This window comes from Doryrhamphus excisus, chromosome 4, assembly GCF_030265055.1.
Source record: "Doryrhamphus excisus isolate RoL2022-K1 chromosome 4, RoL_Dexc_1.0, whole genome shotgun sequence".
Classification (NCBI taxonomy): Eukaryota; Metazoa; Chordata; class Actinopteri; order Syngnathiformes; family Syngnathidae; genus Doryrhamphus; species Doryrhamphus excisus.
Genome location: NC_080469.1, coordinates 6,903,258 through 6,917,149, shown reverse-complemented (window position 1 = coordinate 6,917,149; position 13,892 = coordinate 6,903,258). Strand labels below are relative to the sequence as shown.

Below are 13,892 nucleotides of genomic sequence, written 5' to 3'. Positions count from 1 at the left end.
TTTTTGCATCTATTCTCATAAAACGGATGATGTACCCACTAAAATAACCAGTGAGTACACAATATATGCACTCATTCGTTTTAGCTGACAGAATTTATGCATTCCAAACATCTATGCTTGCTGTGGCACACGCCCTAAAAATCCACCTTTACTTTTTACTCGCCTTTGTAATGTTATTTTTGTGCAAATAAATTTGATCATGTGCTGAAAGAAGCTGCAAATGCTATGTTGATGATAGCAACAGTCAAGCAGTCATCGACAACATTTCCCAGTAGCTTCTGCACTCGAGATCCAATGTTTTTCATAGTTTTTCTCCAAGTTCTCAATGAGTGCTATATAGCTTTGTTTCAGTGCAGCCCTCCTCCCCACCAACTTAACACCTCTGTGCTGGATATTGAAAAGTCCTTGATGGAGAAAGATTTAAGATTCTTAAGGCGCTCATCAACACTCACACAAAGTCAAATTGCATGTGGGTGTGTGTCTCGTGGAGACGTTTTGAGCCCATGGGCCCTTTTGGTCTGGAATTATCCAACAGTAAGTCTTTCCTCACATGTTCTAATAGAGGCTTGTTTGATTATTTGGCCAGATCATCATAAATTAAAGGCTTTTATTATTGCAGACCTGCATTCATTTTTTTCTAATTTGGATTAAACTGATCCAAATTTTGGCAACTTTTTGAAATATAATATATAATAAAGTATAATATATAATATTCTGAAAAGTTTGGCTATTCATTTGGGGTTACAATACAATTTGTATTATCCTATTAATATTTTCATTATCATTTTAGCCATTATTTGGTGTGACCCATATGTTTTTGTTGCAATTTTTTAGACTTTATTGCTATTCATTGACATGTTCTAATATATCACCATAAGATAGTGAATATAATTTGTGATTGAATTGGCAAATGTGCCCATTAGATTTATTTAAAACATCAGTTATTTTCAGTGTATTTTAATAGTAATAATCAGACAACACATATACAATATATACTTAACTCATTGTGAAAAAACTCATAATTTAACAATGATCACGTTTTAAAAAATCACGTTTAACATACCAGTAGCGTGAAAGAGATGATTAATAAAGCTAATAAATAGTGCTTAACATTATTATGAAACGTATTAATTTTCCACTCGATCTTTACAAACTAGCACTTGGTTTCCAATGCTGGTACTAATTTGCATAGTCCCTCATAGGGATAAATACATGAGGATGAAGTAGATGATAAAATTACGGTGAACGTGTCAGCTTGTAATATGTAATATCTTAATTAAATATCTTTATATTTTTACAAGATATTTATATTATATTTTTGAGATAGATAATATCCTAAGGGCAAGAGATGAATCCCCGAGGTTCAGTATACACTAAAACACGCATTGGCATGTTTTAGCCACCAGAGGGCAATGTGGTAATTTGGACATGAGGTTTTTGGCCTCAACCAATGTGGACCATGAAATGAATTAAGATGGAACCACTTCCAAATGTGACTTCAGATCGTTTCAACACACTCAGCCTGATATTTACACTTTTATACTTCGGATTTTTTAAAATAGACATACTTATAGAATTTCATTTGATTGCATAATAATTAAAATTTATTGTATACTGTATGTAGTTGTTTTCTGTTATCAGAGTTTTCCACACTTGCAATGCAAAATAGAGTCTACCGTCCATCCATGCCATAATGCAGTCCTACCCTTTATCTTACCAAAAAATATAATTGATTATTTTAAACTCACAATAACTGTTTTTAATAGTCATAACTCATGATATTTCAAATTAAATGCTAATTTATGTCGTGCATGGGCTAAATCATGTCAGCGTTTGCCAATGAAAATAGAGATTATGTTTTATATTATGCATATATTATGTGAGATATTGGTAAATCAACTGTGTTAGACGCCTGCGTGTTGGTCCATCTGTCAGGAACTTGAAATTTTTTTTTGATGTTTTTCATTTTGTAAAAAGTGCTTATATATGTTTTAAAATTACAAATTTGGGGGAATAGGTGCCAAGGTGTGTTTTTGTTCATTATTAGTATCAAAATGTCAGCTTTTTTCGTCATATTGTACACTGTTTTGCTCTTTTTCTTACATGTGTGGTGCTGTAAAAAAAACAGATTTCTACAATGTGCTGCGGGTCAACAAAACTCGCTTTTGTGCTATTTTTTGAGGTATTTTTTGGGGAGTGAGGGTGGGATTTGCAGGGATTCGGATTATCCTGTGGTGTCCTTTTTTATTTTGATATTGATGTCGGTAGTAAGATAAGAACTGGTATGCTTTATGTTGCTTTCCAACGTATGAAATTTGATGAACTGCAATGAATCACCTTCGTGAAATCAAACCGCCGCAAGGATGTTTTACGTGTGTGTGTGAGTGTGTGTGTGTGTGGCCTGCAGGGCCCTGTCCCACAGTATGGTTCACTTCTGTGCAAAGTCTATACAAGCAGCGAAAAGTGCACGTTGCATATGAATCTATCTTAAATCTACATTAATCTAAATGGCGCATCTGCGCAGAAACTGATCCACTTCCAGTTGACTCGTCACAAACATCCAGTAAGCCTCGGTGCTGATCCACGCCGAGATAAGAGCCGTGGAAGCCCCCACAATACCTTCAGGTTGTTTAAAATAAAAATAAATACAAGTTTCACCACCGGGAAGAGAAATTATTTTTGATTTTCAAGTGCAATCTAGTGTAATATTTTGTTACAAAACCTAATTGTTGCATTGTAGTCCTTTTTGGGGTCGCTGTTGTGCTCCTTAATTTGAAGGTAACTAAATATTTTCATTTCATTATCAGGTATTGCATAATTGTTTGGATTTGAACATGACATAGTAGTTTGGATTTGGCTTTACATGCATTATATATATATATATATATATATATATATATATATATATATATATATATATATATATATATATATTTGCATCATATGCAGTGGTTGCATGCAGTCAAGTAGAATAATTGTAAATTAATTTGCTGCTTTTAAACGTCAAAACAAAATATTAAAGCAAACCATGCATGTCTTGGCTCCAACATTTCTTAAATCATTTTCTCTGCCCTCTTAAGTCTAACTCCCTTTGGTGTTTACACTTCTTGTGCAAACAGATGGACATATTCTCTTACCTCCGAGCTGGATGCAACATCATCATGGCTACTTGCAGGACGTATATGGCTCAATTTTAGCAACCTTTGTGTTCCCCACACCTGCTGGTTTGTGTGTGTGTGTGTGTGTATTCTACCTTGTAGAAAGTCAGCGCGGGTTTGTCACGCAGGGGCTCATTAAAACACCTCCGGCTAAAGTTGCTGGATTGATTTATTGAATGAATGCTTGATGATCTCATCCACATAAGTGACCCGTATATATGTGAATCCGTGCGTGTGTGTGGTGTCACGATATCGTGTTTTATTTTTTATTAAAATACATTGATAATTCTAAGTTCATAATGCTACTCACAATGACACCATAATCGAATATACCGCGTAGAATCGACTCCTTACTGCAGTGCTCAGATGCGTCCTGCTATGTTTGGAGTAACCAGCAGAGGGCGCTAACAGCAGTTGGGCCAAGTGGGATGGAGGTCACCATCTGGATGCTCCGCAAAGGTCCAGAGAAACACAAACAAGCCTTCAGACTCCATGTACACCCCCTTAAAAGACTCTACAAGCATATAATTTCTCATTTCTCAATATTTCATTTCTATTTTTAGTGTTTTAGATTTTCAGTATTATCCAGGCAATGTATAGTAATTTTTCTTCATGTATTATTATCTTTCATTTTGGTATTGTTATTTTCCATGATTGTTATTAGTAGTATTATTTTTCTAATACAATATCCTGTATTAGTATTAGTAATTTTTTTTCCATACTAGGTCTAATTGTTGCCTTGATATATATAGATTTTGTTAACCAAATAGCAGATAAATGACGCAATAAATAGTATATGCAACAGTGCTTCTTTATACCACACTGGTTTATTATCGCATGTTTTCCCTTTTCTCTGTGCAGCTTTTAGTTCTATTTATGTAATACATAAATAGAATCATAAAATCAGTATAATACAGTAAGGTATTCGCAATCATCTCTTTAATTTTCATAATCGAGTTCCGTGCGGTTTACAATTACATCTTTGCACATGTGATTTTATTTTATTTCGAGTCCCCCAGTAGACTGTTATATGAACGGCGATTGAAGTATATATTTTTTAAATCATTGCTAATATTATCATCAGTGTTTTGACATTGTATGTTTTATAAATACATGATTGTTTACAGACTTTATTCGCTGCATGAATGAACATTTTCCAGCTATGTATATTGAACGAAAGGTGCCATAGGCTATACCTAAAAGCTTATTATATTTTTATCATCAAATGCGTTTATTATTATTATTATTATTATTATTATTATTATTATTATTATTATTATTATTATTATTATTATTATTATTATTATTATTATTGCTGTATTGTTTTTTTTCTTGTTCAAGCTGTTATCACCTCTGATCACCAGGTGCACCAGCTGAAAGGCGACATCAGCATCACACAAAGAGTCAAAAAAGCATGTGATGCTCTCTCGCACATCCTATCCGTGCCCCCTCCCATGTATTTTTCACAATGAGTTTGATATTTAACTTGTCATTTTTTCCTCATTATTTTCAGCAATATTATTATTTGTGTGCGTTACAACCGGGTATGAGTGTAGTGGTTCTCCAATAGCATCCCAATGCAGTGAGTTGGGAGTGAAAAAAGTGCAGCCATGCATGCAGGAGTGGGAGGTTCCACTCGCCTCAATCACGATGTGAGACTTGAGCAGAGACACGAGCACAAGCAAGCAAGCAAGTAGCCTCCCTGCATATGAGTTGGTGCCGGGACATCTCCACTCTCATCACTTTGGACATCCTTGTCTCTTGTCTCTTCTTTGGTCCACCTTTGATCACATCAACAAATCAGCTCTGACCCGCCGAACTCCCCAAGAGGAAGAAGACGAAGTAGTAAAACGCTTCCTCGGTTCGGATTCTAACAGGTGACAGAACTAATTCTTTCACTTCACTCACTGTTTAAACGCTATTTATTTCTTTTTTTGCCATGTATCCGCACTGACTATGTGTATGTGTGTGTTTTTGTCCATGGATATTGCAACAGGTCCGGTGTCACTTCATTGACTCTCCGTGGGAAGAACAATCCGAAACGTGCATCATGTTGGACGGCATAAAAATGGAAGATCATCCGCTGCGATCGGGACAAGCCACACTGGGTGTCATGCTCGGTGAGTTGGTTGAAAATAAAATATAAATGATAATGGACTATTTATTATTTTTAATGAAGTTAAATGACGAATGCATTTTTTTAGACGATGATTCTGCAGGCCTATATTTTTTTTTCTGAAAAGATGTGAATTGTAATTTGCAGGGACAGAATGCCACCACCAGGCCGTGTGTGAAGGCTGCCACCGTCCCATCTCTGACCGCTTTCTGATGAGAGTCAACGAGTCGTCGTGGCATGAGGAGTGTTTGCAGTGCACAGTGTGTCAACAGCCTCTCATCACCAGCTGCTACTTCAGAGAAAGGAAACTTTACTGCAAGCATGACTACCAACAGTAAGAAGTGACTTTCTTTCTCTTTTTTTTAAATTTATTTGTCTTGCTTGGCGGCGTTTTGGCCTGCTCGTTTGTTGACGACACATTCAGGGTACTGTGGTTTTTAATACACGCAATTGAAATTATATTGGAAATCAAATAAAACACAAAATAAGTCTACTGGTACTGCAGGAAAATATACTTTTTCTGGAAATGTACAAAACAAATGAACAATTTAATTTAATTCACAATGTTTATTTGATACGCTCTCATGCGCATTTATATAACATATTCATCATTATTATTATGATTGTTGTAAATGACCCTTTTCTCCTCAGAATTTTTTCCATTAAAAATTGGTCATATTTTTAAAATAATCTCGACATAATTTAGGACGGTTTCGCCCCTATCTAAAACTATATCTATATATATATATATATTCGCACTCAGAAATATTTATATTTTAACGTTTAAAATCGGAAATTTCTATTTTCTTTTTGCGACTTAATATTATTATTTTAGACGTTCATTTAAAATGCACTATTATATTTTATTTCTGCACTTGTTTCAGCGTACGGCAAACAAGGTTTAGTGGCGAGGCATTTAACGGTTTGCAACGTGCAGGTTCTACTGTATATATGTCAATTTGTCAACCTGCAGCTAAACACGTTTTTTTAAACATGAAAAACAATTATTAGAATTCCAATTATTTCAAATTTGCCTCTCCCTCGCACACGCAAACATACACACCATAGTTTAACTCACTGACATATGCATGACCCAGTTTCTACTACTACTATACCTAGAATGTGTGTGATTGTAATTATTCATGATGTTATCATTTGCTGTGATAAAAAAAACAACTTTAATTAAGATGCAAGGATCAGGAAAAAAAAATATTGTGCTAAATAATTTACTAAGGAGTCAATAATTGCTAACAATAAAATACATGCATTGTAAATGAACATTTTATATTGATTTTAAATTGCTGTTATTGTATTCCTGCTCCAGTAGATTATCACATAACGGTGAGGCAAATATGGAGGCTTAGCAACAGACTTAGTAACAATGCTGAGGGTTGCTGTTTGGGCCTTGAGGACCCCTGGGTGCTATGTAGTTCTCATTGCATGGGCGCTTTTCATGCTTGTCATCAAATGTTCAGCTTTTTGTCTGTGGCCTTTTTTTTTTTTTTTTTTAACAATTGGACTTCTATGAATGTAACATGGTGGCTCTCTGCTAGACACCTTGCATGGAACAAAGAGTTACATCCTTTGCCGTGTGTGCTATTCACACACACAGCTTTGTGACGGTGCAGTCTGAGGATAACAATGGAGGGGGGGGGGGGATCATAGCTGTAACTATGGGATACCGAAGTCATGGCGTCACGGCTCAGAGGTGGCAGAAGCCAACAAGGATCTCTTCCTTAGGCCTTCCTCTTAACCACGGCCTAGTTGTGCCTGTTTGTAAAGAAACGAGAGATAAATGTATTGGATCTTTCTTCTGCTACATGTTACCAGTTCCTGTCCTTTTGTCTTTGGTTTTGGAATGGCGTCCGCCTGTGTGGCCAAATCACAGCCGAGGCGAAAATAACAACAACAACAACAACCTGCTGGGCGCCATTCTGCTCTTATTCAACACTTCTTTTAATTCTTCTCACACTTTTCAACCCCCTACTCATTCAACGTTTATGGTCAGAGCTATGCGGAGAGTTCCTCTATCTCACACACACACACACACACACACCACACACACACAGACAGACAGACAGCATCACATTTTTTCTTGTTTATTCCACTTGCAGTGATGGGATATTTAAGGATGTAATTGGCACCTTTTTGACTTTTATGACACCCAGTTAAGATGCATTTGTCAGCCCACAAACTGCTTAGGGCTGTGAAGAGGGATCCTAGCATTCTAGGTCCACGTGCCTAATTACATTCCAGCAGCACCTGATTCATGCTCCGTAATCAGCTCTCACAAGCTGTAATAAATCAAGGAATTGGCAAGCAGTCTTTTTGCACACCTTTGGAACAGCTTTAAGTGCAGACAGGGGAAAACAATTGTGTACCGTGTTATTAAAACTCCCACCAACACGGTTCAACTTGCCGTGCTCCATATAGTGCAATTATATAGTAACAAGATTAGATTTTATTATCCTTCCTTCCCATATGTTTTCCTTCCTCTTTTTTTAACACCACACACCTGACCTGTGTTTATTGTTGCTGTCTTGACCTAAATTTAAGGAAATTTGAATTTATAGGCAGGTGAAATACATTTGACAGCTTTCATTTTTTATGCAAGATTGCCAAGTAGAAAATGTAGAGCTCTTTGCCGATGCATGGCCTGTTTTCAAGCAGAATAGTATGCAAGATGATTTTAGGTGTTTCAATGTTCAGAGCAGCTGGAGCTGTCGAGGTGCAACAATCTTGGATGAGACAGGCGCTATGTAAGAGGCCGAGTGGAATTACACCACCCTGGGAGAGATTGTGTTTGCACCCTGGTGTTCACAGGTCAATCATGCATCATTAGAGAAAAGGAGATCTTTTCCCTTGAGTGACCTGTCCTCTACGCAAGCAGCCATGTAGCGAGGCCATCAGTAGGCCGACGTGCTGGGCAACACCCTTATAATAGACTACCTTGTTAGAAAGTGCTACGGGCTACAGTCACATTATGACAGCAAAAAGCTTACCCCGGCAATTGTGACTACATCACAAAATATCTTATTTGCAATTATCTTATTTGCCGTTGCATCACTTTCCCTTCTGTCTATTGCAAATGTGGTAAGCAAAATTTCAAATCAGGTCATGGTAGTATGAGGAGTAGATCAGCAGTGATGAAGCCATAAAAGTGAGCTCCCAGAATGGGTCTAAGCTCCCATGTTTGCTGGACGATCCCCTGGTGTGCTGAGGGCTGCTTTTTTAGAACTGTTTGGAGTGCCCTCCTGTGAAATTGTTGTTTTTTAATTAGCCGACCTTGTGACGCTGCAGCCGTGTGCCGGATAGATGCTGACGGCTGGCTTTCTATTCGCTAGCTCAATATGTGTGTATGTGTGTGTAGGTGTGTGTTGTACTCCATCCAGGACACCACCGTTTGGCCTGTGTACACTCTTCCACCAAAACTAGTTATGTTGAGTTGTCAAACCAGATAAGCAATTATATAGTTAAGCAGTTTTTGTAGGACAATGTGCTTTTGCGCCTTTATCGAAGACCCCCCATCCACATTTAGAAAATAAGCACCCTTAAAATGATGAAATGTGTCTTTAACCACTGTTCTTGGGTAAATAAAATGGTGGGCAGTCTAATGTTAGAAACGCTAAGCTGCATAATATTGCTTCAGCTTGTTGGGATTTTTAGTGCTCGGCGTGGAGCAATAGCTCTAGCTGACCCTGTTCCTCTGTAAGGAAGTATTGGGTTCTGTGTCAACATGGCCCAGCCTGTCCCAGCAGCACACTCGGATGCATCATCTGTCATCTCACTAGAACTGCTCCGCTTCTACGATACATTTAAATGTACAGTATTGTAATACTCGCCAAGGGTTGTATTTATGTACAGCAATTTTTGCTTTAACTGTTCTTTGAGAGGTAAATATTAGATATGCTCACATTGGAATAACATAGGAAGGGTGACAGGAAATATAAAAGTGTGCATCTCATCAGATGAGAGACAAAGCACTTTGCAGGATGCTGTGGGAAGCCACACAGGCTCAGCCATGGTTAAGCCCATCACCGCTTCAGTGGTGGTGAGGGATGTGTGACTTTGCATGTGTGTTGGGTGGATGCATTGGTGCATTAGAGAAGGATCTGCCTATAGGGATGTGCCTGGTGTGCTCACATTACACTGGATGACAGTGGAAGGATGCAGAAGAACTCATGTGTGCAATTTGTTGGTAGCCACAATTTAACCTCATCTCCTAAACCTGGCTGTTAGGCAGCCAGTGGAACATGTCAGTCAGTCGGGGATGCTAATCAGTGACGGCCGAGAGAGAAAGTCCTTTGCTTGGCAACAGAGCGTTTTGGGTTTTTTTACGGGCTCCATGTCCTGAGGCCTTCAGGTTTATTTTCACAGCATGACAAGTCTTCATAACAAAAGGGAAAGCAACCACAAACCATTAAAAGTAATTTGCCAATTTGGGTAAATATGTGGAATACCGCTTCTTACATGAATTATAATCTGCTATATTACATGTTTCAATCCAATAGCATGTTATAGATGCTGATGATGTTTTATATATAATATCATCACAGGTGTGGTGGTGCAGAATTTTGCCACATTCGTTATAACGTTTCACATCCGTCTCATTTTGCTCATGTGTGAACCATATTTGTTTGGAAATAGCCCCCACTTGTTTCTTCAGGCAGCCTGGTGGAACGTGCATGAGAAATGGAGACACGGCCTCTGCTGCTGGCTAACTGTGTCGCTGTTGGCCCAGGCCAAGTATATGTGATCCCACTCTGGAATGTTTTTCCAACACGTGGGCTTTTCGCAGATACGCTCGAGAGGACTGGCATCAGAGTGGCAAGTGCTGCATTCAGACTGTTGTGTGCTCAAGGCTTACTTTCACACTCATGTCACACATTCTAGCTCTACATGGCAATTGGGCAGCACCGTGTGTTTGTTGACGTGCACCCCACATTCGGTAAGGGTGTGGGCGATTGTGCATGTGTTCGCTTGCTTCCTCTTGCTCTCTCTTTTCCTTTGTTTGTCTGTAATCTAAGCTCTCTCCACCGCCCTGCATTCACCCGATTGCAGTCTCTATCGCCACACGTCATTCCGAATTTCAGCAGATATTTGTACAGATACGACAAAACTAATTTCTTTGTCTTTCTTTCCTTACCCCTTTTAATCTTCATCCAATGAGATTAACTCCTTCAAAAAACGGTATTCCTGCCCTAAAGTGACTGACAGAGATTTGCACTTTTATCATTAAGTGTGACACTAAGCTAGTCGGAGCTTTGTCTTGAATGGAGGGTCTGACGGAAACGGGGGCTCCTAATCCTTTTATTTGTGTCAGACCCCTAAAAAAGGAAAGAATGGGGCCAGGCCGTAGAATGCCATAGCCCTTAGTCCCCCTGAGACCTGGCCTCCACAGCCAAGTGAGCATGAGACGCATCTTATGTGGTCTATGCATCTGAGTGGACACGTACACACCAACATAAACACATAAGTACACCCACAGTATGTTTGATATGTCTACATAAACATTGTGTCTTATGTATCTTTTTATATATTTTTTACCACAGGCATACATGCATTGAAATGAGTGTGTAAATGTTCTCAGCAGAGGTCGTGCTCGGCTTTGACTGGCAATACTGAGCGCTTCAATCCAGGATGAGATTAATAAAGTTTGCTGGTCCGCTGGTCAAGGTCCAATGCTGGCTTTTGTCTCCAGCTCACATCGAGTTGTGGGGCATCAGCTCCTTTGTGTGTGCACCCTTGTGGTAATCCATCTCCCGCGGGAGTCCCCCGGGGCACTTTATTTACTCATTCAACTGTTTGGAAGTCTGTTAGACTGCAGATCAGATGCAGTGAGACCAATGTGATTACTTTAACCAGCACTGCAGATTCCTGCCCAGCATCTACTTTTCACCCTGAGCTCTCCAGGTGGGAGGGAGGCTGGTTCATCTTTCTCCGGTCTGGGTTTAAAGTTGTTCTAAAATTGTAACGTGAAAATTTAAATGACGTGCCCACAAGAACACACTTTATTTGAGTTGCATTTTCTTGGTTTCTCTTTTAGCTAATCATCATTCGGATCATATTTGTCTGGTGTCGCAGTGTGAAAACTGACAACTATGTTGTCTTGCCAACAATGAGATGGATTTGGTTATCCATCCATCAACATAAACCCAGAGCATGTATTTGGGGCTAAACCCCATGTTAAACCACTGCAGGCTGTCAGGCTCACTGAATGTACTTTCTGTCTGCCCGTCTGTGTGGCTGGGGAATATTGCTGCAATCTGCTGCCAGGACCAGCATCTACAGTGAGAGCTCTCAAGATTCACTGGTTAGCACCAACCCGCTGACTGGTGATGGCTATTTTGGCAAGAAAAGTAACCCCATAAGAAAATAGCACAGATTGGGTTTCTTTGAGTCTCACTCCTACTCGTTGTTACCAGCCCCCCCACAGCCAGCCAGCATGATTTGTGCATGAGGTCCCGTGACCCTTGGAAGCTTCAAAAAGCAGTGAAGGGAAATATTTGGATGATCTTGATGGGGGAGTGGAGATGCGGGAGTGAGGCAGTGATGATTGGGGCTTGGTAGGAGTTGATGTAAGGCAAGGCAGATGCAAAGACTCAGCATTAAACCCTTGGTGATACAGTAGTTCACATACGTCAAATCCGGCCCGCGATGCAATATCGTCTGGCCTGCAGAACTGTTTGGAAAATAGAGTTGGCCTGCCTCATGGACCTTATCAAACAAAATCCTTAGATTTGAATTTGTGTAGGTAAGCGATTCCTCTGGTATAAAGCACTCTGGCGTTTGGATTTTAAATATTGTATATACCTGTAGCATGAAATTCATAGCCATTCTCAATAAAGGTGCCAGATTCAGAAAAGTCCAACTAATTTTACTGTACATGACTAAAAACAGCACACTTTGTTACAACCTGTCTGTACAAAATAACACATCAAAAAGGCACAAGACAATCAAAAGTGATCATTTTAACAACAGCAAAGCATGCTGGCAAATGCATAATGTGCCCATTCCACAGATACAAATTCTCTCAATGTTACACATCTCACGAATTGTGATGTTTTTGTGTTGATATAAATTACGGTAGCTTTTGCCCGTACATTGAGAGAATAATGAAGAGGTGGTCGATCAACAATCAGTTTATTGAAACAAATTACTAGGCCAAAACAAACATGGTCACAAACCATTTCCCCCATTCTGATGTAAAAAAAAAAAAAGGTAGGCTCTTAGTCGTGGTCCCCTGTGTGATTGAGTTTGACACCGCTGCAGTAGTAGGTAGCAGAGTGGGGAGAAGATGGTCCTGGAGTCTCACAGCTACCACCTAAAGACCCGCGTTCTACATAAAAGGCAACAGTAGCAATGGGGAAGGGAAGGAATTTCATCTAAATGTACCAATGATACTGATCTTCTGTTCCCCACTCCCCTGCTGTACCCAACCAGTCCCTCCTCCTACTCCTTTACCTTGGTGGATATTAATGTTTCTCTGAAAGCTGCTTCAAATACATCTTCTTGGGAAATTCCACGACTCCTGACTGCTGCAAACTGATCTGGTGCCTCTGAGACGCTGGTGGATAAAGGGATATAATGTGAAGAGTTTTCAAAGTGTTTTTTGAGCACATGGATCTTCCACAGCTCTTTTTGGAAACTTGTAGTCGATTGCTATGCGAAATAAATCTGTGACGGGGTGAAAGCTGGGTTATGTGTTCTATTCATCTACATTTTCACACATTTAAAACCGAGTGGTATTGGCTCTCCATTGTAGTTTATCTCAAAGGTGTTTGATGGGGTTCAGGTCAGGGGACATCAATTTCTTTCAAACTCATCCATGCATTCACGACCCAGGATTCTACACTGGGGGACAGAATAGATCCTTCCCAAAATACTCCACTAACACTGTTAGTACATGTAATAAGAATAGACACTAAAGGTAGACCCTGATTAATTAATTTGTTTTGTCTCAAACTTTTGTCCAGATTTGTATGTTAGTGTAAGACAGTCCGCCAGCTCATCTCCATAGGGTCAGTTCAATGGTTCAACTGAAATAGATGCAGTTATCCATATCAGCACAAAAAAAGCAAAAACTGCCATCTCAAGAACACCCCCCTCCAACAATCAGTCTTTGGCCTCAATACATGTCGCTGCCTCTTCCTGAGAGTACGTAGACTGAGTAAGCACACTGACCCCCTGAGTGCCTGTCTGCCTCACGTTAGCCCTGCAGGCTCAAACACACAGGGGTGCACCATCCCAGCCTAAGGCTGGAGCTGTGCCCTGAAACCAGAGCTCCAAAGTTGTGTTGTGATCCCAGCTGGAGAGACATCTCTGGCTATGAGTGGAGCCCTCTCGCAGCATGCGGTCAAGGTCACCAGTGGCCTCTCAACCTCCATCAACGCCACGGTGCTTCTGCACAGCACACGCTTAGACAACATTATTTATTGACTTGTAGTCACTTCTAAGGATCTGTCTTGCAACAAATACCAGAGGACTGAAGGTTTGATGAGGTTACGTTTATTGACTCATCTGGCCCAAGAGGTTCAACAACTCAAGATGTTCCAGTTGTGTTAGATGAATGTTTCACGTGAATTTTAATGTCAGTAATGACATACTGCCAGCAAAAC

The 13,892-nt window shown here is 39.6% G+C and overlaps 1 protein-coding gene across 1 annotated transcript in view; it reads left to right on the top strand.

Moving 5' to 3' along the window:
- The first annotated feature begins 5,138 nt into the window (after window positions 1-5,138).
- Window positions 5,139-13,892, top strand: part of lmx1bb (LIM homeobox transcription factor 1, beta b) — a 48,081-nt gene continuing 39,327 nt past the window's right edge. Inside the window, 3 exon segments of the mRNA XM_058071459.1 lie at window positions 5,139-5,171; window positions 5,173-5,278; window positions 5,422-5,608. Of these exon segments, the coding sequence (XP_057927442.1) occupies window positions 5,139-5,171; window positions 5,173-5,278; window positions 5,422-5,608 (326 nt within the window).